Source organism: Durio zibethinus, chromosome 13, assembly GCF_047325235.1.
Source record: "Durio zibethinus cultivar Kanyao isolate XHJ-2024 chromosome 13, ASM4732523v1, whole genome shotgun sequence".
NCBI classification, from domain to species: Eukaryota; Viridiplantae; Streptophyta; class Magnoliopsida; order Malvales; family Malvaceae; genus Durio; species Durio zibethinus.
In genome coordinates this window covers 7,128,017-7,152,055 of record NC_143174.1, presented here as the reverse complement: position 1 = coordinate 7,152,055, position 24,039 = coordinate 7,128,017, and the positions used below count along the sequence as shown (strand labels likewise).

Below are 24,039 nucleotides of genomic sequence, written 5' to 3'. Positions count from 1 at the left end.
GTTAAATTTGTTTTACTAATTTACTAAATTAAAGCCCGAGTCCATTTCAAAAGTTTTTTTAATCTAATTTTCAATTTATTATTAGTTTTGTTTATTCATGTTTTTAATTAAAATTAAGAAAATCATGTAGTTTGTTAGATGCATAAATCAACTAATAATAAAGAATATATAACATACTAATTGTTTGAAATTCTCCCAACAGTAAATTTTTAAAAAAATTTTGAAAATATATTTTTCAAAGTATTTGCGAGATTCCAAGATTATGTCACAGTGTGAATTTATTTTAAATAATTTTAAAGACATATGATAAAAATAATTTACAAAATCATATCATTAAAATTAAAAAATTAGTTTCTTATATTAATAAAAAATAACAATAAAAAAGAACATAATAATTGTTTAAATAATTAAAAAAAAACATAACAACAACTTTTATTAAATTTATTATAAATTCAAATAGTTAAAAAATTTGGAATATATACGTAAATATAATGCAAATACCTTTCTAGTTGGAAATTAAAATATGGTACAAAATGGTTTTTTACTTATTATTTTTTTCAAATGTATAGCTTTTTAATTCAAAGTGTATAATAATAAAATAATATAATTTTCATTTTTCCCTTTTTTTTGTTACTCCAATAAGCAATATATAAAAAGATTATATATATATATAAGCAATATATAAAAAGATTATATATATATATATATATAATGTGCAACAGGAGAGGGAAACTTCATGGCTTCTCCTCAAGACTACCAACCAATAGGCACACTTTTTTTTTTTTTTTATTTCTTTATTTTAAACAAGTCCCCAATTAAAGAAAGAAAAAAGAAAAGAAAGAGTTGCCACTTGCCCCAATAATTTATGTGAAACTTTTTTTTTAACTTTTTATGCCTAGTAATTAATTTTTATTACACGAACATGTCAGGTGATTTTTATCATCACATTCTGCATTTGGCATTTCATTAAACGATAAAATTATCAAAAAAATAGATAAAATACATCAATAATCAATGAATTATATGAATCTTTGTAAAATATCATTTAATTATTAAATTTTTTAATTTAATCTCTAACACTTTAAATAATTTTTTTCATCCAATCATTAATTTCTAAAAAAAAATATTGATTGAACACGTCACATATAATGTTTATTATTTCATGACATATCCATCTCATAAAAATATCACATGACTAAAGCATTAAAAATAAAAATATCACAAGTGTGAACAGATAACCTATCCAGCTAGTGTTTCTGGATGCAACTTCAATGAATGTAGGTAGGAATTAGGAACCTTTGGGATAGGAAGTCATGCATCTCGTGGAACCACCACATATTTGCCTTCTTTTTCGGCCACATGGAAGGATTCCTTCGTGCATCTGTCATTATCTGTTTTGATTGATGCCAAACTGCACCAAAGTCATGTCGGGTTCAAAAAAGAACTGAAAGTGGCGTAAACACCGAACAGCATCACGAAAATTGCGGTTCCGCCGCTAATTTTCAACTTTGAAATCTACTAACCGAAAAAGAGAAAAAGAACATGCCCATGAGGCTTTCTAATACGAGGGAGTATTCATACATTTTTCCAACCTTGGATACTTTCATCCAACATTTTTACCGTGTTACTGCTACAAAATCATTCTTTTTGACCCTTAATTTTAGGTACATCTACCGTTTTGTTGCTTCTGGGCCTGTCCCCTCATAGTCCTCGCTGCGTTGAAGAAATTGTCCATGGCTTTGACTGAAGAACCCTTGAAACCTTTCTCATCTTTCATAGCATTCTTGATCATCTCCCTTACTTGAGAAGCTTTCCTTCTTATCTCCTTTCCTTTCTCGCAATCACTCATTACTAATTCAATTTTTGCTGCCACATCTTCGTGATTCACTTCACAGGCTTTTCCTCTTGCCACTTCCACACAAACCCCTACCTCTTCCACCAAGAGCTTCACATTGAAAAACTGCTCAGCAGCCATAGCCCAGCCAAGTAATGGAACACCATAGCTAAGAGATTCAAGCACAGAATTCCATCCACAGTGGCTTAAGAAAGCAGATGTAGATTTGTGGGATAAAATCTCCAGTTGGGGTGCCCATTTATGCACTACCAACCCTTTCTTTGACTCCCTAATTCTCTCTTCAAACCCTTCAGGCAACCATTCATTGGCTTTGAATTCTGAATTTATGTCAAACCCTAAGGGTGGCCTGACAACCCAAATAAAATTTTTGCCACTTACCTCCAATGCTTTGGCTAACTGCATCATTTGTGATGGAGAGATGGTGTTCATTGATCCAAAAGAGACGTATAACACTGAATTTTGAGGCTTTGTGTCTAACCATGCTTTGCAAAACTCAGGTGTGATTCCTGCAGCTTCTTTGCCAGCACGTGCTCTGTTTTCGATTGACAACAATATTGGCCCGACTGGCCAGACTGGCCTACCTAGCTTTCGCATAAAATACATCAATCCAATATGATCGAACTCCTCCACTGTGTTGAACAAAATCCCACCAGATTTAGACCATTCTGGCAAATATTTGCCATGGAAAACCGACCACGAATCTGTCCCATCTGCCTCTGACATAGTTAAAGGCAACTGGGTCAAGTGTATCTTCGAAGCTTCTTGGAAATCTGGCAACAAAAAGTGATTATCTGCCAGCTTTATTTCCTTGTGAGGAAGATTTAACCAGATGGAGTAGTAGCAAGCCAAACCGAACCCACCAGCCCCACTAAACACGGCATGAAACACGCCAAGCTCCTGGGCAACACCAGCCATCCATCCAAAAAAGATGTCTCCGATTATGCAAAGTGGGCGGTGACCGTCCTCCTCTTGTATGATATCTTCAATAAGTTGTTTAAAAACAGTCCTCAGAGAAGCTGAAGCTTCAAGAAGTCGAACAACAAAATGGTAAGGAACAACATCACAATTTTCAGTGTTGGGAGGGAGGCCATGGTCGGAGCTATTGAAAGGGATTTCAAGGAATTGAATAGAGGAGTTTGGAGGCAGGGATGATCTCAGTTTCTTGATGTTAAGAGGGGTGTTGACAAATGTTATTTTATACTTCCCTGTTTTTTCAATATGAAGGGCTAACGCTAGGAAAGGGATGATATGGCCTTGCGCCATGAAGGGAAACATCACCACATTTTCTCTCTTTTCTGCCATTTTTGTGTCGGTGAAAGGCTCAAGAAGTTTCTGTTTACAGGCTTCAATGATGCAAAACCAGTTAAAAGGTTTTTTTGGGTCATTGGGTTGTGATGTCGTGTCAAAAACGAGGAGCCAAAACCGGTCCTTTTACTTCTTTTTATGTTTTTTTTTTTTTAATTAATTTCTTTCCTTCTTTTCGCTTTCATTGTCTTCCAAAATTTTCATTTTTCTAATTTTAAGTTTTTTTTTTCTCTCTCTTAGACATTTCTCTAATCCACTTTTTTTTTTCTAACATCAACGTTACACCAATCACACCCAACATGTTTTAAAAAATCCAAGACATTACTATAATCCAACGACTAAAGTTATAATTTGAAATATTATTTACAATCAATTATATATAACATGGGTAATTTCACAAAAAAAAAAATATATATATATATATATATATATAATATGGGTTTAATTAAGCTATTAGTTGGTGTTTGTCTGTTTCTTTCATCTAAAAATGATAAAACGATAATTACTTAATCCAAAAATTTATGAATTACAATGATGTAAAATAAAATTACAAGTAGGGTTATAATTTGTACATGTGGTCATTTAATTAATCATAAACATTATAATTAAATTATAAATTAAGAATTAAACATATATAATGTTATATAAATTGAGGTGTAAGGAACTCCAAATATACTTCTAAAATTTTTGTAATCCACTCCTGACATATAAAATAGTGATTCTGATTTGTTAATTGTAAGCTAATTAACATTTTAATATTTGTTGGTTTTAAAATTAAAAAAAAAAAATCTTGAATTTGCAAGTTGATACTTATTATTATTTTTCTTCACTAATTAAATTGTTGGATTAAAAATATGTTGAAGGGCTTAAACGATTTTTTTTATAAATATTATAAGGCATATATCAAAAAGAAATTGTAAAATTAATGTTCCTATTTATTTAACGAGAAATTATCCAATTTATTAGTAGTGGAATTTTTAAATTTAAAAAATTAGCAAAATAACATATATTTTTAAGTTATAATAAAAAATTAAAAAATAATTAAAAAATAATTAAAAAATTAGGAATATGTGATAACCTCTTAATTTTACTTATGAAGTTAAATAATTTCACTTTCATTGTGTTAAAAATGGATTCTTGAAATTAATATTATATGTAACACTTCCGATCAACTTTTTATATGGTGAATAATTTTTTTTTTTTTTTTGTGTACAATGAGTATGATTAAGCAAGAATAAACATCTTAAATTATTAAAATAATTGATTTTTTCATAGAATGTTACAATCATTAATTAAGTGATTAAAATATATCATTTCCATGGTCATCACTCTTTACTTGTAAATGGAATTCCCAATTTTAAATTCTATTTTAATTATTTAAAGGAAAAAAAAAATTATTGGCTCCCCTATTACCTCCACAAGCTTTATTCAGTAAATTTGGATAGCTACTCGACGAACTTCTTGATGTTAAATTTTCTTTTCCATATAAATCAAAAGTGTGGGTGTGTGTATATGTACTAATGAATTTGGATCCACTTAGCTCGATCCATGGTTTAATAAGTTATTATTATTTTAACATATACTTTTGCTAATATACTCTTTTATATACATTTTTATAAATTTTTTATTTTTAGGATTGGTTGGTTGTGCTTGTTTTGGAGTGTTGTATAGTTTAAATCCATAGCAAAGCTATAGGAGCGTGAGTGATTATGGTAGTAATACATTTGGTTTAACTTTAAGGACATGGTAGGACCAAATTAGGAGAGCTGATTACAAGCGAATAAGCAAAAGCAATAGAAAAAGGGCAAGAATCGTACAGTGAAAAAATAAGAGATAATTAAAGTAGGCACTGAGATTGGGGGAATGGCCGAATAAAGAAAATAGTTTGGTGTAAAAGCAGATTATCAGTCTGCAACGACTCTTTTTAATTAGCAGAATACATGAATCTTAGATAGTGGTTTATTATTTTTGGTTCTAAAGTCGGATGAGAATTGACATGCCAACAAACATAGTATCTCGAAAGAGCATCCCAAATCTAATAAAATAGACTTTGGGAGCCAACCAAATCCAAAAACCAAGCACGTTTGAAATGAAAGAAATTTGAAACTTTGCATATGTTCTTTCTAAGACTTGGTTACATTCACATATCATTTTGTCGGTGCAGATTTAGATATTTAATTTTGAAAGGGTCAATCGATATTATATTTATCTTAGTAAGACATATTTTATTATATATTTAATTTTGAAAAGGTCAATCGATAATATATTTATCTTATTAAGACATATTTTATTATATTTATTAATATATATATTTATATATGCAATCATATATTACTAAAAAAATTTATAAAAAATTATAAATTTTGTCAATTCATAAATGAATGTAAAAAAAACAAAACATCAAATAAAAAATTTATTTAAATTTGAGAATGACGTTCATTTTATATATAAATCAATGGTTAAACAATATACTTTTCTTCAAAATAAGAAAAACAAAATATATCTTTAAAAGAATAAAATTAAAAATTAAAAATTAAAAGTTAGAGTATTTTCTAACAATTTACGAATTGCTCTTCAATATTTACAAGATAACAAGAGAGGATCTCTATAGAATTAAAAGTGGAGAATAAAGAAGAGATAAGTTGAATTAAATTTGCTAAAAAAAGGAAATTGTGTTTAATAATTAGTTGGAAATTTGGAGTTTTATTGAAAATGTTGGATAATTAATTTGGTTTTTGTTTTAAATTTAAATTATTGTAAATAAAATCGTTATGACAAACCTATTGTTTTAAGGGTTTATAAGTAATGACTGGTATTTATAAATAATGATTGGTGTATATAACAAATAAATAAATAACATTGTAATTCTAATAACTCCTTATAATGTATAAAATTAAATTATGAAATCACATATAAAAAATTACATAGTTTTAGTTCGAGGAGTAATTTAAATTTTTAACATATATATTTTAAAATATAAAAAATTTATACTCTAATTTCTAAGTAATTGTATCGAGAATTCCTTCTACCGATACATAGAGGGAGAGCTATACCTAAACAACTTGTTCATCAATTACTAGAATCAAAGTATGCATATAGAAATATTTTTAAATTAAAAATATAGAAAATTTTGAATATTGAAGTTTTCCCTCGAATGGAAATATTTATTAAAATTAAATAAATAGATATTATTTATTAATAAAATAATTAATTATGTTAGGCACGGGCTTAAAAATTAATGTCCAAGTTTGGTCCCCAATCAACCCGCTATTGGAACCATTAATTGGTTCGTTTTGTTTTGGATTGTTGAATTCAAACTCCTTTTGTTTTTGTTTTTGTTTTTTTTTTTTCTCTCCATTTTGGCCAAGAACTAAGAACTCATTCTTCAAGTTGCAAGTTGGAGCTTATTATTTCTTTACTAAATGTTTGGGTTAAAAATACATTCAAGTACTTAATTAGAAGGATCCTCTTTTGATATAGATGTACACACAAATTTTGAATATGAAATAAGACAAGAAAAGTTATAACCAAACAAATAATTTTATTGAATTTAAAATTTAATTTAATTAATTCATGTAATTATTACTAAAAAATGATATTTAAAAAATATGAAATATAAATCTCATCAACACCTGCGATTTCATTTCTCATCTTCAGCTATAGCCTTTTTTATATTAAAAATTAAATAATTTCATTAATTAAGAATTTAAAGTACAATCTTCGAATATCCTAAATAAAAAAAATTCTATTATTATTTTCTTCTTAAAAGTTCTCTTCAGAGTTTTTTTTTTTTAATAGAGCAGAATTAATCTTCTGTTTTTTTTTTTTTTTCATCGGACAAGATCATATAGCAATTTCTTCGAAATTTTGGAACTTAATTTAACCAAAGTCTTCGAATTCTTGAAATTTCAATTATTTTACCAATTTATTGATAATATTGAGATCTGATTTCTTGAAATTCTTCGGCATTTTTGAGCCTTCAAATTTTTTTAATTTTTTTATCTTTATGTTGCGGAGAGGTTTTGATTCTTTAAAAACTTTTTCTTGATTTGTTTTGAAATTCTGGAGACATGTTACATGGATTTCTCGTTGAATTTGTTTAATAAAACTTTGGAAACTTTGTTGTTCAAATATATATTTTTTAGTTCAATTATATCATAAGTTTTTAAACTCTGTCAAAATTTAAAATTTACTTTATGTACTGTAATTCAAATAAATTTAGTCATCATATTATTTTAATTTGATAATTTTAATTAAATCACTATTTCAGTCAATATTTTTCCTTTACAAATGCTAATGTGGTCGTTTATTGGATAACATTGACATTAACTTAATTGATTTGATATTAATGTTGCTGACATGATATTTTGAATGGATAAAATTAATTATTAAATTATATAAATGATCCATCTACTCACATAAAATTATAAAGTTAATCATTCTAATATAATTTCATAAAAATCTCGTCTGGTAAAAGTTGAATTAATAATGCTGATCTAATTATATATATATATATATATATATTCAAATATTTTGTAATAAAGGGCAAGTACTTTTACATAAAATTCACTATAAGGGATTATATCTTTAGTGGCTTTTTCTTCTTTTTTTTTACATTTAGTAGCATTTTAAAATGTCACTAAAAAATTCATAGCGTTTGTCAAAAATGCTATTAAAAGTGTTAGCTATACCTACGTCAAGAAAAATAACGACATTTTTAAAGAAACGTCATTAAATTAGTAGCGTTTTTATGCACAAATGCTACTAAATTAGTGGCATTTGTATTATAAAATGCCGCTCTATTTAACGGCATTTGTGTTTAAAAATTTTACTAAATGCTGAATTTTAGCAACATTTTTACTACTAACGCAGCTAAAATTTAGTATTTAGTGGTGATTTTAAATGCAAACACCTCTAAATTAAGAATTTTACCTTTTTTTTAAATTTTTTTTAATATTGATTATTATCATTAAATAAAAAATGTTAAAAGAAATAAAAGCGAACTTAAATTCATAAACAGAAAATTATAAATACATAATTTGTTCAAATATGCATGTAACACAAAATTTAATAATACATGTAATAACATTCAAATTATTTTAGTACATTAACCAAAAATTTAAAATGTATGATATTGATGATTGCATAGATTTGGAATACTATCATTTAATGAAGGATTTTTTTCACCTTGGTCACTAACGTGCTCAAAAGCCTATTAAATAAAGTAATACAAGTTTTAATACTTAATAATAAGCTATTATTTATATTAAAAAATATACATAATTACTAAACATAATACCTGAGTTGGTGGATCACCTAGATTAGTTCTTGAAAATTATTGTTGCATAAAATTCATAAGAGTATCGGATCAATCATGCAACTATTAAAATTTTGCATGCTCTTAGTCCATTTTAGCACGTTCTTTTTTAATTTTAGCATGCTTACATTCTCTTTCTACTTCCATTTACTCAAAATATTGTTGCATAGTTTGCAACCCCTCTCTTAATATGGCGATGTCTCGTGAAGACTGACTTATGGAGAATATAAATTGCTTAGAGCTATGTCTATAGTAGCTAGATGGTGTTGGACCCAATCCAAGGTCTCAGACTCTTTCAAGTTTTTCTTTTCCAACAACTTCCGTGAAAATCTAATTTTTCAATTCTTGCATGTTAACAAAACCATCAAATGCTACTTCAATCCCAGTGGCCATTTTCTCTTTCACTTTCTTCTGTAAATTAATCAGATAAAACTATCAAGTTTAATAATTAATTCATAATATATTTAAAATAGTAAATATTTACTTTCTATATAAAACAAATATAATAATTATCACAATTTCTTGTGTTTTGACATTCAGGTAAGATCCATATTTTTTTGTGTAAGTTAATCAAAAAAGTTTCACATGTCTAATTTTTTCACCTATCTCAATCTCATAAATAAAAACATATGTTATTATTAAATACATATAAATCACAACTTATTCATGCATATCAAGTTTGTCAATCAAGTTCAAACATTTGAATAAATTTAATATTATATATTTAATCTATCTAAATTGTTAAAATAGAAATATAACTGTAAAATTATATTTTTGCTCTTTAACAGCACAAAAGTCTTAAACAAACATAAATAATAACAACATTTTACCTTTTCACACATATCAATCATGGAAACCAAATTCAATCATTTGGATAAGTTTAATATCATGTATTGAAGCTATCCAAACTATTAAAACAAAATAATAACAGCTAATTTGTATTTTTGCCTTTTAATGGCATAAAAAGTCCTAAACAAAGATAAACAACAACTTTTTACATATATCAACTGTGAAAACCAAGTTCAATCATTCAAAAAAATTTAATATCATTTATTAAAGCTATCCAAACTATTAAAATAGAATAATAATAGTAAATTTGCATTTTTGCTTTTTAATGGCAAAAAAAAAAATCTTAAATAAATGTAAACGATAACTTTTTCACACATATCAATCTTAGAAACCAATTTCAATCATTCAGACAAGTTTTTTATCATGTATTGAAGCTATCTAAACTATTAAAATAGAACAACATTAGCAAATTTATATTTTTGCCTTTTAACAACATAAAAAGTCCTAAAAAGATGTAAACGTTAGCTTTTTTACACATATCAATTGTGAAAACCAAGTTTAATTATTCAAACAAGTTTAATATCATGTATTGAAGCTATCCAAACTATTAAACTAGAACAATAACAGTAATTTTGTATTTTTGCTTATTAACGGTACAAAAAGTCCTAAATAGATGTAAACAATATATTTTTTACACATATCAACCATAAAAATCGAGTTCAATTATTTGGACAAATTTGTTATCATGTATTGAAGCTATACAAATTGTTAAAATAGAACAATAATAGCGAATTTGTATTTTTTTTAATAGCATAAAAAGTCCTAAACAAACATAAACGTTAGCTTTTCCAAACATATCAACTATGGAAACCAAGTTTAATTATTTGGATAAATTTAATATCATATATTAAAGCTATCTGAACTATTAAAATAGAACAATAATAGCCAATTTACATTTTGCCTTTTAACGGCACAAAAAGTCATAAATAAAGGTAAACAGCAACGTTTTCATACATACCAACTGTGAAAACCAAGTTCAATCATTTGAAAAAGTTTAATATCATGTATGGAAGCTATCCAAACTGTTAAAATAAAATAACAATGTCAATTTTGCATTTTTACCTTTTAACGATAAAAAAGTCCTAAACAGACATAAATGACAACTTTTTCATATATATCAACCATAGAAACCAAGTTTAATCATTTGAACAAGTTTATTATCATGTATTGAAGCTATCTAATTTGTTAAAACAGAACAATAATAGCAAATTTCCATTTTTACCTTTTAATAGCATAAAAAATCTTAAACAGATGTAAACGTTAGCTTTTTCACACATATCAACTGTGAAAACCAAGTTCAATTATTCGGACAAGTTTAATATCATGTATTAAAGCTATCCAAGCTGTTAAAATAGAACAATAATAACAAATTTACATTTTGCCTTTTAACGGCACAAAAAGTCCTAAACAAAGGTAAACAATAACTTTTTCACATATATCAACTGTGAAAACCAAGTTCAATCATTTGAAAAAGTTTAATATCATATAGGTGATGACTTTCCTTTTTCCTAGAGAGGGGTATAGTATAATATTGCCAAACTCTTAAAATTGGGTCATTAATAGACTGGAGTCACATCGACTCTATGTATATTGGGATTCTTTTATGGTTGGTCTAAGGTTTTTACTTCATTTTTATTTGTTTTAATTTTTAATTATTATAATTTAACTATCACCCAGCTCATTCCTAATTCAATATGGTACATAGTTACCTTCATCCTTCTTTGTCAGCATTTAAACATTCTTCATTCTCTTCCTCTATTCAAGAAATTCTTTTCACTCAAAAAGTACCCCAACAATAGTAAGTGGTACTACATAATAGTTCAGCCCAATAAGAAATTATTTGTCAATTTCTTAAGCTTATTATAAAATTAGAAAATACTTTTCTTTTGTCTCGAAAAGCAAAAAATAAATAAAGATGGTAAGCCCGGGGTTGCGGCTACTCCTAAGGTTGAGTACGTCCAACACTTTTATGGATATATCGGTGGCTCTTTTCATCCTAGATCTATCAAATCAAGATAAAATTTTAGAGTATACCCATAGGAGAGCTCAGCATTGATGCCCATGAGCTAACATTTCCTAATGTAATAAATAAGATGAAGTATTTGAGTAGATTTAAGGTAACCTTGTAAGATTTTATTTTAAGCTGATTATATCTAACTATTTGTTCGATTTTATAGAGATGGCCAATAATGACAACTTTGACTTCAGGCTATACCAGCATGCCCTTGGCCTAAGAAAGGCTAAAAAAATTTAACTTAGGGCCTCATCTTGTGAAAAAGACAAGATCGTCAACACCTTATTGCATCATTTTTTTACAGCTTGAAAAAAAAGGCTAGGACTAGCCAAAATCTATCTTTAACATTAGCACCAACACCTCTTTCTCATGTTAAAAAATCACGAGTAGAGTTTTTTCTTTTATCCTCAAGAATCCTGAGGCTAGGGTATTAAGGGCCAGTTTGGAGAAGATCTCAGCAAGGTTAGAGTATGCTTTAATTGATGACCTTACCATGAACATCAATATGGCAAAAAAGTTTTGTAAGGTTGTGGTCCATCTTCTTAGTGAGTACTACTTGACCTTAGCTTGATTTTTTATTGTTTTTCATTTTTCTAAGTCTAAGTTCTTTCATGCAGTTCAACAAAAGTTTCCACTTTAGCCCCTAAAGAACATTAGCTAAGCGTTTTACTACACCTACATTACCGTGGGCCACCTATTAAAAACTAAGAAAGACATGGCTATCTTAACTAAAAAGCACAAAAAAAGCTCAAACACATTAAGTAATATCGAGTCCAACTTCAGCATATCTCACAAAAAAAAGACTGAGTTGAAGAAGAGAATAATAAGCTGATAGCAAAGCTAGAGGCTGTTTCAATTGATAAAGCCTTGACTGAGTCCATAAAAGAATAAGTTGAGTTCAAGCTCAATGATGCTCAAGTCAAGATAGCAAAGCTGAGGTTCGAGTTAAAAGCTAGCAAAAAAAAAGAAAAAGGCATCGAAAATAAAGGTTGTGAAAAAGTTCAAGGCTTCCAATAAGTGTTTCCAAATGAAAGTGGAGTTCTACAGGAAGAATGTACTCAGTGTCTTCTAATTTGCCAAGAATGAGGTACTATTTAAATTTTTCACCCTTAATCTCGACCTCTCTAATATTAATATCAACAATATCAAATCGAGGCCTCTTGCAAATCAACCTGAGAAAAAGAGAAAAAGGAAAAGAAAGAGAAAGATAATGATAAGGTCATGGATGCCAAGCTTAAGGTCATTCTGAGTGCTGGGTATAACGTAAAGGAGGTCAAGGAGGCTAAAGTCATCACTATTACTCTTGCTAATACGGACACTACTCCTACTATTGCTGCTACTGTTAATGTTGCTAACACGTGACTTTTTTATTTTTAAATTTTGTATATTTTTTGCTAATGTATAAGATTGATTTTTGTGATGACCTCAAATTTTAATTACCTATCTTACAAACAACTTTTGTACTTAGCATAAATGAAATAAAAAAATTTACTTAATTCAGTCCAAGTTTCAGCTTAATTCTATGATAATTTTTTCTTTATTTACATAAGTTTAAACAAGGTTAATCAAAGAAATTTGAACTCAGTTAACTGAACTGAGGATTTACATAATCACATGGATTAAATTAACTTGAGAGCCCATCTAAGTTTTAGGTCAAATTTTGTTAGATAGGTTAGGTGTAAGCTCATTAAGCATAATTTGATTTTCTACATTCAAGTAGAATATCCAATTGTGAGCTTGACTTAGGCTGAGCTATTGAGAGTAGACCTTTAAATTATCTACAATCCATGTCTTTAGGATGATGTTGCCATTCATATCTTATGGTTTGTATGTCGTGTCATGGACGATCGCTTTAACTACATGACCTTCTCAAGTTGGGGCTAATTTTTTACCTCAATCATCTACTTCTAAAACTTTAACTTTTCTAAATACCAGGTTGCCCTTCCTGATGTGCTTATGTCTAACCTTTTTATTATAATAACTGACCACCTTTTGTTGATAAATTGTTATTCGTGTTAAGGCTATATCCCTTTATTATTTGATGAGGTGTAGGTAAACCCTAAGCACTTTTTTATTTCTTTCTTCTAACCCTAATTTAACTTTTAAACTCAAAAGTCCAATCTCAATAGATACCATAGCCTCTATGCTGAATGCTAGATTGAGTGAGGTTTCACTAGTTGGTATGTTTATGGTTATCTTTAAGGCTTATAACACCATTGGTAGCTCATCAGCCTATGTTTCCTTTACTGCGTTAAGTTTCTTCTCTAAGGCTTTTAATATTTTCTTGTTCGTAGCTTCAACCTATCCGATGAACTGAGGGTGGGCAATCGACGTAAACTTGGGGTCGATGTAAAGGTTTGAACATTATTCTTTAAATCTTGAACTTTTGAATTGTTTGTCATTATTATTATTATGGATTAGGGTAAGCCAAATCTATAAGCTATGTTCTTCTACACAAATTTCTTGACTTAGGCCTCTATAGTAGTGACCAAGGCCTCGACTTCAAGCTATTTCGTAAAGTAATATACTACTACTAAGATGAATTTTTTTTAGTCCGTGGCCAAGGTCTAATGACGTCTATTTCCTACAACATGAAGGGCCATGGGTTGATGATAAGGGTGAGCTTGATTGAGCAAAAATGTTGCACGTGAGTAAACCTCTAACATTTATCACATCTTTTTACCAGTTCGATTGTATCTTTTCTGATAGTGAACCAATAATAGTCTTATCTAAATACTTTGTATGCCAGTGGCCGAAGTCTGAAATGATTTTCACATATTCTTTTATGGATTTCTTGTAGGACATAGTCTGTCTTTACTTTATCAATACATCTTAGATAAGACAGGCTAAAATACCTTTTATATAATTTTTTCTTAATCATCATGTACTAAAAAGCCTTTATTATCAGTGTTTTAGCTTGAATTTTATCTTTTGGCAATGTTCTTATAGTCATATATGCCTTGATTGATGTCATCCAAGTTACTTTTTCTATAATCTATCCTATGAGTTTGTCCTCAATGCTTTTATATATCAACTCTTCTATCAAGACTTGGTCAAAGCTTTCTGTTGTTATTCTTGAGGTCAACTTAGATAAAGAGTTTGCTAATGAATTTTTTAACTTTAGTATTTTTTTCACCTTGGCTTTCTTGAAACTAGCCATTAAGGCCAGCACCTTGTCCAGATGTTTTTGAATTTCATCTTTTCAAGCTTCGAACTACCTATTTATTTGATCGACCACTAGCTGGGAGTCACCATGTGTGGTTATATATTCAACGTTAAGCTCGATGGCCAACCTTAAACTAGTTATCAGTGCCTCATATTTTACCTCATTATTAGAAGCCCTAAACTTAAATCTCAAGGTGTATGGGTATTGTAGTCCTTTCAAGTTGATCAGAATAAGATCAACTCCTCTATAATGGTCTATGACCGATCCATTAATAAAAAGCTTCAACTTTCCTTATCTAGGATATTTATTTTTTCTTCGGGTTATCTTTTAAAGTGGCTTGAGGTGACTTCTATGACAAAATTTGCCAGCACTTGAGATTTCATTGCCAACCTAGATAGAATGTGCAAGTTGAATTTACTGAGCCCTATAGCCCATTTGATTAGCCTCTATGACATTTTGAGCTTCCATAAGACTTGTCTTAGTAGTTAATCGATTAACATGTGGATCTCATAGTCTTGGAAATATGGCTTGAGTTTTTTAACCAAAATGACTATCACGTAGGCTAATTTTTCTATATTAATGTAGATGATTTTTAGCCTTGTTAATACTTTGCTCATAAAATTCACCGGTCTCTATTTCCTTTCTTCTACTTGAACCAAAATTGAATTTATGGCTTGGTTTATGGTGGCTAAGTATAAGTACCAGGTTTTATCAGACCTTGACTTAGATAGAATGGGTGAAACGAATAAGAATTCTTTGAGTTATTTAAAAGCTTTTTGACCCTGAGGATTCCATCTAAAGTCAACGATATTTTTGAAAATTTTAAAGAATGGCAGACTTCATTTTGCTGACCTAGACATGAATTGACTTAGGGTAGCTATTCTGCTAATTAACCTTTGTATTTTTTTTATTGAGGTCAATGCCTTCATGTTTGGAATTGCTTGAACCTTTTTTAGGTTCACCTTTATCTTTTTTTTATTGATTATGTAACCATAAAACTTACTCGACGTGAGCTCGAAAGCACATTTGCTCTAGTTAAGTCTCATATTGTACTTCCTCAAGATGTTAAAAGTCTCTTTGAAATCTTTTAATGCTAGGTCGAGCTCTTGCTCTTAACTATCATATCGTCCACATATACTTCCATGTTGCAACTGATTTGATTTTTAAAGACCTTATTTATGAACCTTTAGTAGGTCACCTTTGTATTTTTCAATCCAAAGGGCATTACTTTATAACAGTACAGGTTTTTTTAGTAATAAAGGCTATCTTTTCTTCATCATCCTTTAGCATTTTGATTTGGTTATAACTAGAATAGGCATCCAGAAAACTAAGGAAGCCATGCTTGGCACTATTGTCCACCAACCGATCTATGTTAGGGAGAAAAAAGTTGTCTTTCAAGTAAGCTTTGTTTAAGTCAGTAAAGTCAACACACATCCTCCATTTTTCGTTATGCTTTTTTACCATAACCACGTTGGTTATCTATTTAGGATAGTAGACCTTTTTGAAAAAGCTTGCTTGTAATAATTTATCAACCTTTTCCTTGATAGCTTGTTATCTTTCTAGGGTAAAGATTCTTTTTTTTTTTGCTAAATTGATTTTACCTAGAGATTAGTGTAAAACTTATGAATGATCACCTTGATATCAATCCTGGGTATATTAAATAGTATCCAGGCAAATAGGTTATCGTTATTTCTCAGAAGTTGAATTAATTAATCCTTATATTGAAGTTTAGCTCCGATCTACATATGTTTTCTAGGAATGCGATCCCAGAACGAAACTATTATAAGATCCTTGATTGGCTCAGGTCAATTTTCATTCGAGTCCAACCTCTGATTAATTATCTCTTTTTATTCAATTAGGTTAGGACCATATCCTGCAAAAATAGATCCCAACATGATAATTAATATATTGTAGATAATTTGTTGTATATGTATATAGTGAAATTGGTATGTATTTTTCATTTCATATTGTGTTTTGGCCAATATATTAGCTTAGTCTAAATGACATACGATTATTCACGTTGACTTAAAAGCTCAATCATCTGTAGAGTTACATAAAAAAGTTTAAAAAATAGTAAAAGTTTTTTTTATTAGAACTTAAGAGCTTAGAGCGACTTAAAAGTGCGCTTCCATCAGGTCGATCTTACGTTCTATGTTCTTGCTTGTGGCTTCTTACTTTTTTTTGACTTTTTCTGTTTACCCCTCTTTAATGCTTCTATTCTCAACTAAACTACTAGCCTGCTTTTCAATCCTCTTATTCATTATTAGGACATAACACTGACATGTTGTGCATTGGTCTCGCCTAACCTCTCCAACCTTATTAGGTGTTGAAAATTTTACTTTAGGATGGGAAGTTAAGCCTATAAGTCGCATAATAGACTGGCTAGGTTAGCCCAATATCATGTTGTAGGTCGATGGAACATCTATCGACATAAATTCTATGACCAAGGTAATTGTCTTAGGTTCTATCCCTAAAGAGATTGGTAGTTTGATTGCTCCTTTCACAAGTACTGGTTCACTTCATAATCTCACCAATATTGTGGTGATTGATTACAACTGATCTTCACCAATTCTCATCTTCTTCATAGTGCCATAGTACATGACATCGGTTGAGCTTTCATTATCGAATAAGATTTTTTTGACTATATAGTTGTACACTATGGTCATTATCACTATAGTATCATCATTAGGGTGCTAGATTCATTCAAGGTATTCTAAGCTAAATGAGTTTGGCTCATCTCTCCAATCATTTTCTTTCTTTGTCGTGGTGCCCACTACCATGACCATGCCTAGGTTAGATTTTCTTTTGGCTGAGGTAAAGCTACCTTCAATGATCACATTAATCACTCCAACGATCAGCCTATTGTTATCAGTTCAATCTTTTTTTACCTTGCCTTATCTTTTTTATTTTCTCTTTTTTTATTTTTTGACATTTTTTTTGCCTCGGGTGGGCTCTTTTTGGTATTGTCTATAATTCATTCTAGGCTGGCTTTATCGTTACTACTCCATAAACCTTCTCATCTAACCTCTCATTATCAATGATTCAATCCCATTTTTTATGTCAACGTAATCTCAGTGTTATGGCCTATGTTCTTGGAAAAAGCACATCTTTTGGTAGGAACCTTCATTGTATTCTATCTCAATGGCTTCGGTTGTCTGAGGTTGAGATTTCTTTCAATTTACATCAAAATCCTCTCTCAAAAGGTATTCAACGTAGTGTAGCTTCTTTCTCCACTAAAGCTTTTATCCCTATATTATCTTTTTCTTGGGGGAGGATTTTAGAAATCATTGCCTTTTTCTTTTACCATGAAAGGGGAATGAGTCTTTCTCACCTCGATTGCCAAAAAAAAGGGATAAGCCTCCTCACTTAAATTAGTTTTCATTATGGTTTTAGCATTTATGTACTTCTTAATTATCAGTATGACGTCGGTTAGAGTTTTGGGTGATTCTAACGATAAAATTAACTTTAGATGGTACTCTTTGTCATTAAGTCCACTTATCAAGGTAGCTATAATGATCGTTTGTTCTAGGTATTTAACTTACAAAGCTTTTACGATAAAACATATAACATAGCTATTCAGATATTCATTTCAACCTTGGTGAATCGATATCAAGCTCAAATTTATCTTCTTTGCTTTTCGATTACTGACAAATCGAGATAGAAAATAATGGCTGAGCTCTTTGAACATGGTGATTGACCTCAGTTCCAAGCTACTATACCAAGACCAAGCTGTACCTTTCAATGTGGTAGCCAGACTTTTGCATAGCAAAGCTTTATTTGTACCCTACATCATCATGTTAGTCCTATAAATTTTTAAATAATCAAAAAAGTCAAATATACCATCATATGTTTTCAAGGTTGGCATTTTAAATCCTTTAGAAGGCATGGCTCTATCAATTTTTTTAGTAAAAAGTGAGGTTTCTAGGAACTTAGGTCATCCTCAAAGGCTATTGCTTTCGTTTTTAGCTCTTTTTCCATGACCTGCATTCGAGCTTTTAAATCTCGATTTGGTTGGGGTTCAAGATTTTTTTGTTTGGATTTTTGGGTTGTAGCATATTTTGAGTTGTAGTTAGGGTATTTATGGACTAGAGTGGTGTGCTCCTCTTTTTTAGAGGCTAAAAAGGCTTCCACCTTTTCACAGCTGGGTTGTCTGACAGTGGCTCTATGTCTAAGGGTAATTAGGTCAAGCATTTTTGAAACTTGCAGTGGGGTTATAGTTTGTAACATTTGTTTGAGGGTTTATATCTATTCGGTCAAGGCTTGAATTGTTCCATGGCTGATCTCATCTGTGGTTGGGCAGGTCGAACGAAATGTTAGCTATGATGGGTTTCTGTTATAATCGAGACAGTCGTTTTTCCTTCCTCTAAGGTACTCTTCTTTGGTGGCATTGCTTTGTGCTCGGCTAATGAGTGGAAAAAGGCCCCTTACTTGGCATGCCAAATGCTTATGTCTTGCTTTGACCTCAAGGCATTTCTAGAAAGACAAAAAAAAAAATGGCAATAAGAGGCGAAGGTAAGGTATGTTCCTTACATTTGCACTCCAACACACAAGTCAAACAAAATGAGGTCGAAAAGCAAGTAGAAAAGAAGAAACATGTCTAGGATCAACTTACTTTAGTAGTGCTTAGACTTTCATATTTATAAGAGAATAATGGGGACCATTAGAGAATAATAAAAATAGTGTCGAGCTGATGTGGCACTAAGCATGTCAAACCAAACTAATATGTTAAGTCAGCATAAATGACATAAATATCCCTGATTGTCTGTTGAAGGCTTCTAAAAGGAAAAAAGATCATTATGCCCTTTTGACCACCAAATGCCCCTAACAATAGGTTTCCAATTTTAACAAAAATATTTGAACACAACTAGATTAAAAGCTCTAAATATGTACATACAGAAGATAGTAAAAACGAAACAGTATTATAAAATAATATCTTTAAGGGTGTGTTTGATAAGCTATTAAAATTTTTCAAATTAGTTAGAATTAAAAATTATCAAAATTTTATTTTTTAATGCGTTTGATAAGTTTTTTTAGAAACCACTTAATAAAATATTTTCAATTAAAAGGTATTGAAAGTGATAATTAATTTTTAGCTACTTAATGTATTAAATCAATTTTATTTAAGAAAAATATTTTGAATTACATTAATCTTATATTATTTCTTTTTAACTATTTATTCTTTCATTATTAATTTTTAAATTAAAAATAATTATAAAGTCATATCTTTTTATAAAAAAAATTAATAAAAATACTAAAATTTTAATTGTTAAAATACATTAAATAATTTTTATATTATAAAATCAGTATTTAAAATTTTCATAACTAAAAATTTAATATATTATGAGTTTCATATTTGTCATTCTATTTTTTTCTACAATTTCACCATCCTACTAAATTTTTGGGTGTAATTTTAGTCATTTATGGATGAAAATAAAATATTCCATCCAAGGGTTTTTTCTGTTATATCATGCTGACATATAAATATGTATATATTTAATTTTTAAAACCAAAATAATATAAATATAAAAGTAAAATAAATTAATTTATGTCAAACTTCCCCACTGAGCTTTGCTTATCAAAGTCATATGCCTCTTTTGATCCTAAGGCTATCATCTCAAGCTGAGCCATCCCCGTTCTTTTGATTTTACAATAAAAAAATCAAATCAAATAGAATAATAGCCCGTTCAGGCTTTCACATTGCAAGAAAACACTGTAAACTGATAATTAATAAAGTAAGAAAGCAAAAGCATAAAATGCCAACAAGATATGAACCACTTATCTGCCATTAACTTTTATTCCTTTACCCAAAAATCCCATGTTATATACTTCAGCAAAGATTATTTTTCAAAGGCCAACATCTCATTTGCATGCTAAAGGCGGTAAATAAGAGAAATAAACAAAATAATATATATTTCAAAATTTTGCAATGTACCATTTTTTTTTTATTGGTTGACCTATTTGAAGTAGTAATAGTGGAAGGGTAGAGCTTAAAATGATACATTAACATTCGTAAATTATTTAGATTCCACTTAAATAAAACTCGAATTCAGTTCAGTTATTATTGAGTCGAATTTGAATAATTTGATTTATCGATCAAATCGAATCGAATTCAAACATTCTTATATCTAATTCGAATAATTTACGAATCTAATTGAATTTTTATATTTTAATATATCTTAATTATTTTAATTGATAAAATATCTCAAACTTGAGAGTTCAAACAAAAATAATCAAATTTTTATCAAATATAAGAATCGAACTTATTTTTACATATTAATTGAATCTAATTGAATTTATTTAAGTAATTTGGTTTTTATTTTGAGTCAAATTTGAACTAAAAAAATAAATTTTGATTGAATTCAAGTTAAGTTTTAAATCTCGAATTTGAAATCAATTCAAACTTAAATTTAATACTATATCGATTTAAATTCGATCAATTATTATCTCATGAAAGGGTAATAGTGGAGTGTGACTTAATTCGTTCATTTATGAAAGCTAATTTTAGAGATATTCTTTAATCCAAGAAAGTCACCCCACCAAATTAAAAGGAAAGGTACTTGCCACAACGGTTACTACTTACAAAGGGGTTGCAGTCCCCAACACCCTGCAACTTTTAATAATTTGTTAAAATGCCTCAGTGATAAAAGAATTTATCTTTCTTTTTCAATAGTCGTATGGTAAAGTAGTTTTAGTTACCAAAGTCCAGATTTTGATAATTGTAAGTATAAAAAAATTGATCTCTCTTTTATTATTATTATTTTTTTACAATTGGTGCAATTTTTTATTTATGTTATGTTTGAATAGATATTAGTAAAAAATATATAAAAAATAGATTTTTAAAGGAAAAAAATATATGTATTCTTTATTTTAATAGTTAAAACTAATAAATGAAAGGAATTTTAATGTCTATTGTTTGGTTAGGAATGAAAAGGAAAAGAAATTATTCATTATAATATATTTTTTTCTTATTATACTTTGAAATGTTTCATTTATCATATGAATAATTTAGAAATTATTTGTTTTAAATAGAAAAGAAAGACTTCAATAAAAGAGATTAATTCTATTAATCTATAAAATAATGTGGTTTGAAATTATTTCTATAACAATTACATTTTTCAGAAGTAATTTCAAGGAGAAAATTTTAAAAATCTAAAAATGTCATAATAAATAAAATTTATTATAATCTTGTATTAATATTTTCTTATAAATTTAACAAGTTTCATTAATATAGGCATAATTTCTCTAATTTTATATATTTTCACATACATATTTCTTTTTTTTCTCAAATTTATGAAATAATAATAAAATATAAAAATGATGTAAGACCCAACACTTATTAAAAATAACTGATATGATTAATTTTTTTCTTTATGGATAATGATAAGTTACCTAAGCCCACAATAACATAAAATTTTATTTTCATATAAAATAAAGAAAATATGTTAAAAAAGAATAAAAATATAAAAAATTGAAAACAGTAGTATAAGAAGTTGATGAAAGCTACAAGAAAGCAAAATAAGTAAAGGCATGGGTTTGATTTGATAAAAGAGTAAATATTAATACTTCTTGTCAAGTTAGTAATATATTTTTAAAAATTGAAGAAAATAATAAAAGGTAGAAATATTATTTTAATTTAAAAATATTTACTTTTTTTTTTTAACTTTTTCACCAATTTGAAATAATTAAAAAATTAAAGCTTTTGAAGAAAAGGGAGGGTACTCAACCTTTTTTCTTTCTTTTATTTTAATTTAAAATGAAAGCCAAATAAAAATTTTTTTTGTATTTTCCTTACTTTCCTTTTCTTTTCCCTTACATCCCCCTGATTCAAACATAAGCTTAGTGATAATTTTTCCTCTTAATTAATTTGTCAATTTTTCTTTTTTTGGAATTGCCAACTCATTATCCACTTGGCTATTTTTTCTATTTTAAAACAGCTACACCAGTTTTTAACATTAAAGTTAACATTAATTTTTTCATCCATATATGATTAAGATTGCACCAAAATTTATAGTAAAATGATAAATTTGTTTTAAAAAAATATGAAAAATATGACGCCTCCTATAAAATAAGATATTAAATTCTACTTTTTCAAGAGAAAACATACCATTTTATGCCGATCATATTAAAAAAAAAAAAAAAAAAAAAAAAAAAAACCCTTATCGAGTGGATTGGATCTTGGCATCCGTAAGCCAACCCCAGTTCATCCAACTTGAACGTAGCGTTAGCTGCATCAGTCAAGTTCCCACATTTCCCATCTCTGCTTGTCAAACAGACATCATCACAATTAAGCTTTAAGAAAGGTGGAGAGGCCTGTGCTGGGTAACACTGTCCCTTCTTCCCCGATTAACAACTCCTTCAAACTACTTATATCTTTAAGCAAGGATTGCCTTTGCTTAATATTTAAATATTTATAGAATTAAATTTCTATAAAAAAATACTATATTTTTAGTATAAAAGATACCGTAATCTAAGAATAAAAAAAATGATTATAAGTATTTGGATTTAAACTCTAATATTACTTAATATTATTTTTTAAAAATGATTATATAAATTAATTTTTATAAATTAACGAAATTAAGTTTTGAATTAAAAAAAAAAAAAAGAAAACCCTATTTTGATAATAAAAGTTTTAATCTAACGTTCTTAGTTAAGGAAAAACACTAAAAAAAACCCAATATTTTGTTGACCGCTGGAGAAATCAAACGGGCCAAGTCACCTGTAACACAGCCCAATCTAGTACAAGCATAACCTGTTTATTCTAGTAACAAGCGGGCCTAATAACGATTTGAAAAACAGTAAGACCTTTCTTATAGATTAAAATTTAGCTTTTAAAGTAACCCATTTTCTTTTTTTGGAAGAATGAAACTTTCAAAGAGAATCAACCTACAATCTTATTACCTAGTATTGAAATATAAGCAAAATTATCCAATAATCCTTTAAAATAATTCTCCCCTTTTTTATATAATTCTTCCTAAATTAAGAGGATATATAACCTAAACTTGAAAATTTTAAATTTGGCATGATATGAAAAAATATACAAAAACAATAAGATTCAAAATTATAGTAAAACTCGTATATAAGCTTGGTAAAAAAATATATATATTTTGTGTTTGATGTATTAATATGAATTATGATATAATAATTTTTTTTTATTTAATACACATTTCACATGAAATAGATATAATTTTAAAAAATTAATATTTCATACACTGATAATTTATCACTTTTATACGCTATCAATCAATAATAAAATGACATCTCATTTAATAAATAAAAATTAACCTGTAAATCTTAAAAAATAAATATTACTAAATTTATTTAAAGTTAATTAATTATTAAAATTTTATTCTTCCGTAATTTTTTTTCCTCTTCCCTTTTCAATAATCTAAAACCTCGTAGCCATTTCCAATCTTATTATTTCCACTGCTTCACTTACATTTCTACCCATCTATCGATCTTGTTATAGGATTTAGAATGTAAAAATAGGTTATATCAGACATCATAATGCCTATAACAAAAAAAAAATTAAAAAA

General features: G+C 28.4%; 1 protein-coding gene across 1 annotated transcript; it reads right to left on the bottom strand.

Annotated features, from left to right (window-relative positions):
* Positions 1–1,116: 1,116 nt before the first annotated feature.
* LOC111304008 (UDP-Glycosyltransferase superfamily protein) lies at positions 1,117–3,380 on the bottom strand. The gene has a single exon (XM_022900538.2). It carries the CDS (start codon positions 3,155–3,157, stop codon positions 1,661–1,663), a length of 1,497 nt encoding a protein of 498 aa, XP_022756273.1. The 5' UTR covers positions 3,158–3,380; the 3' UTR covers positions 1,117–1,660.
* Positions 3,381–24,039: the final 20,659 nt, after the last annotated feature.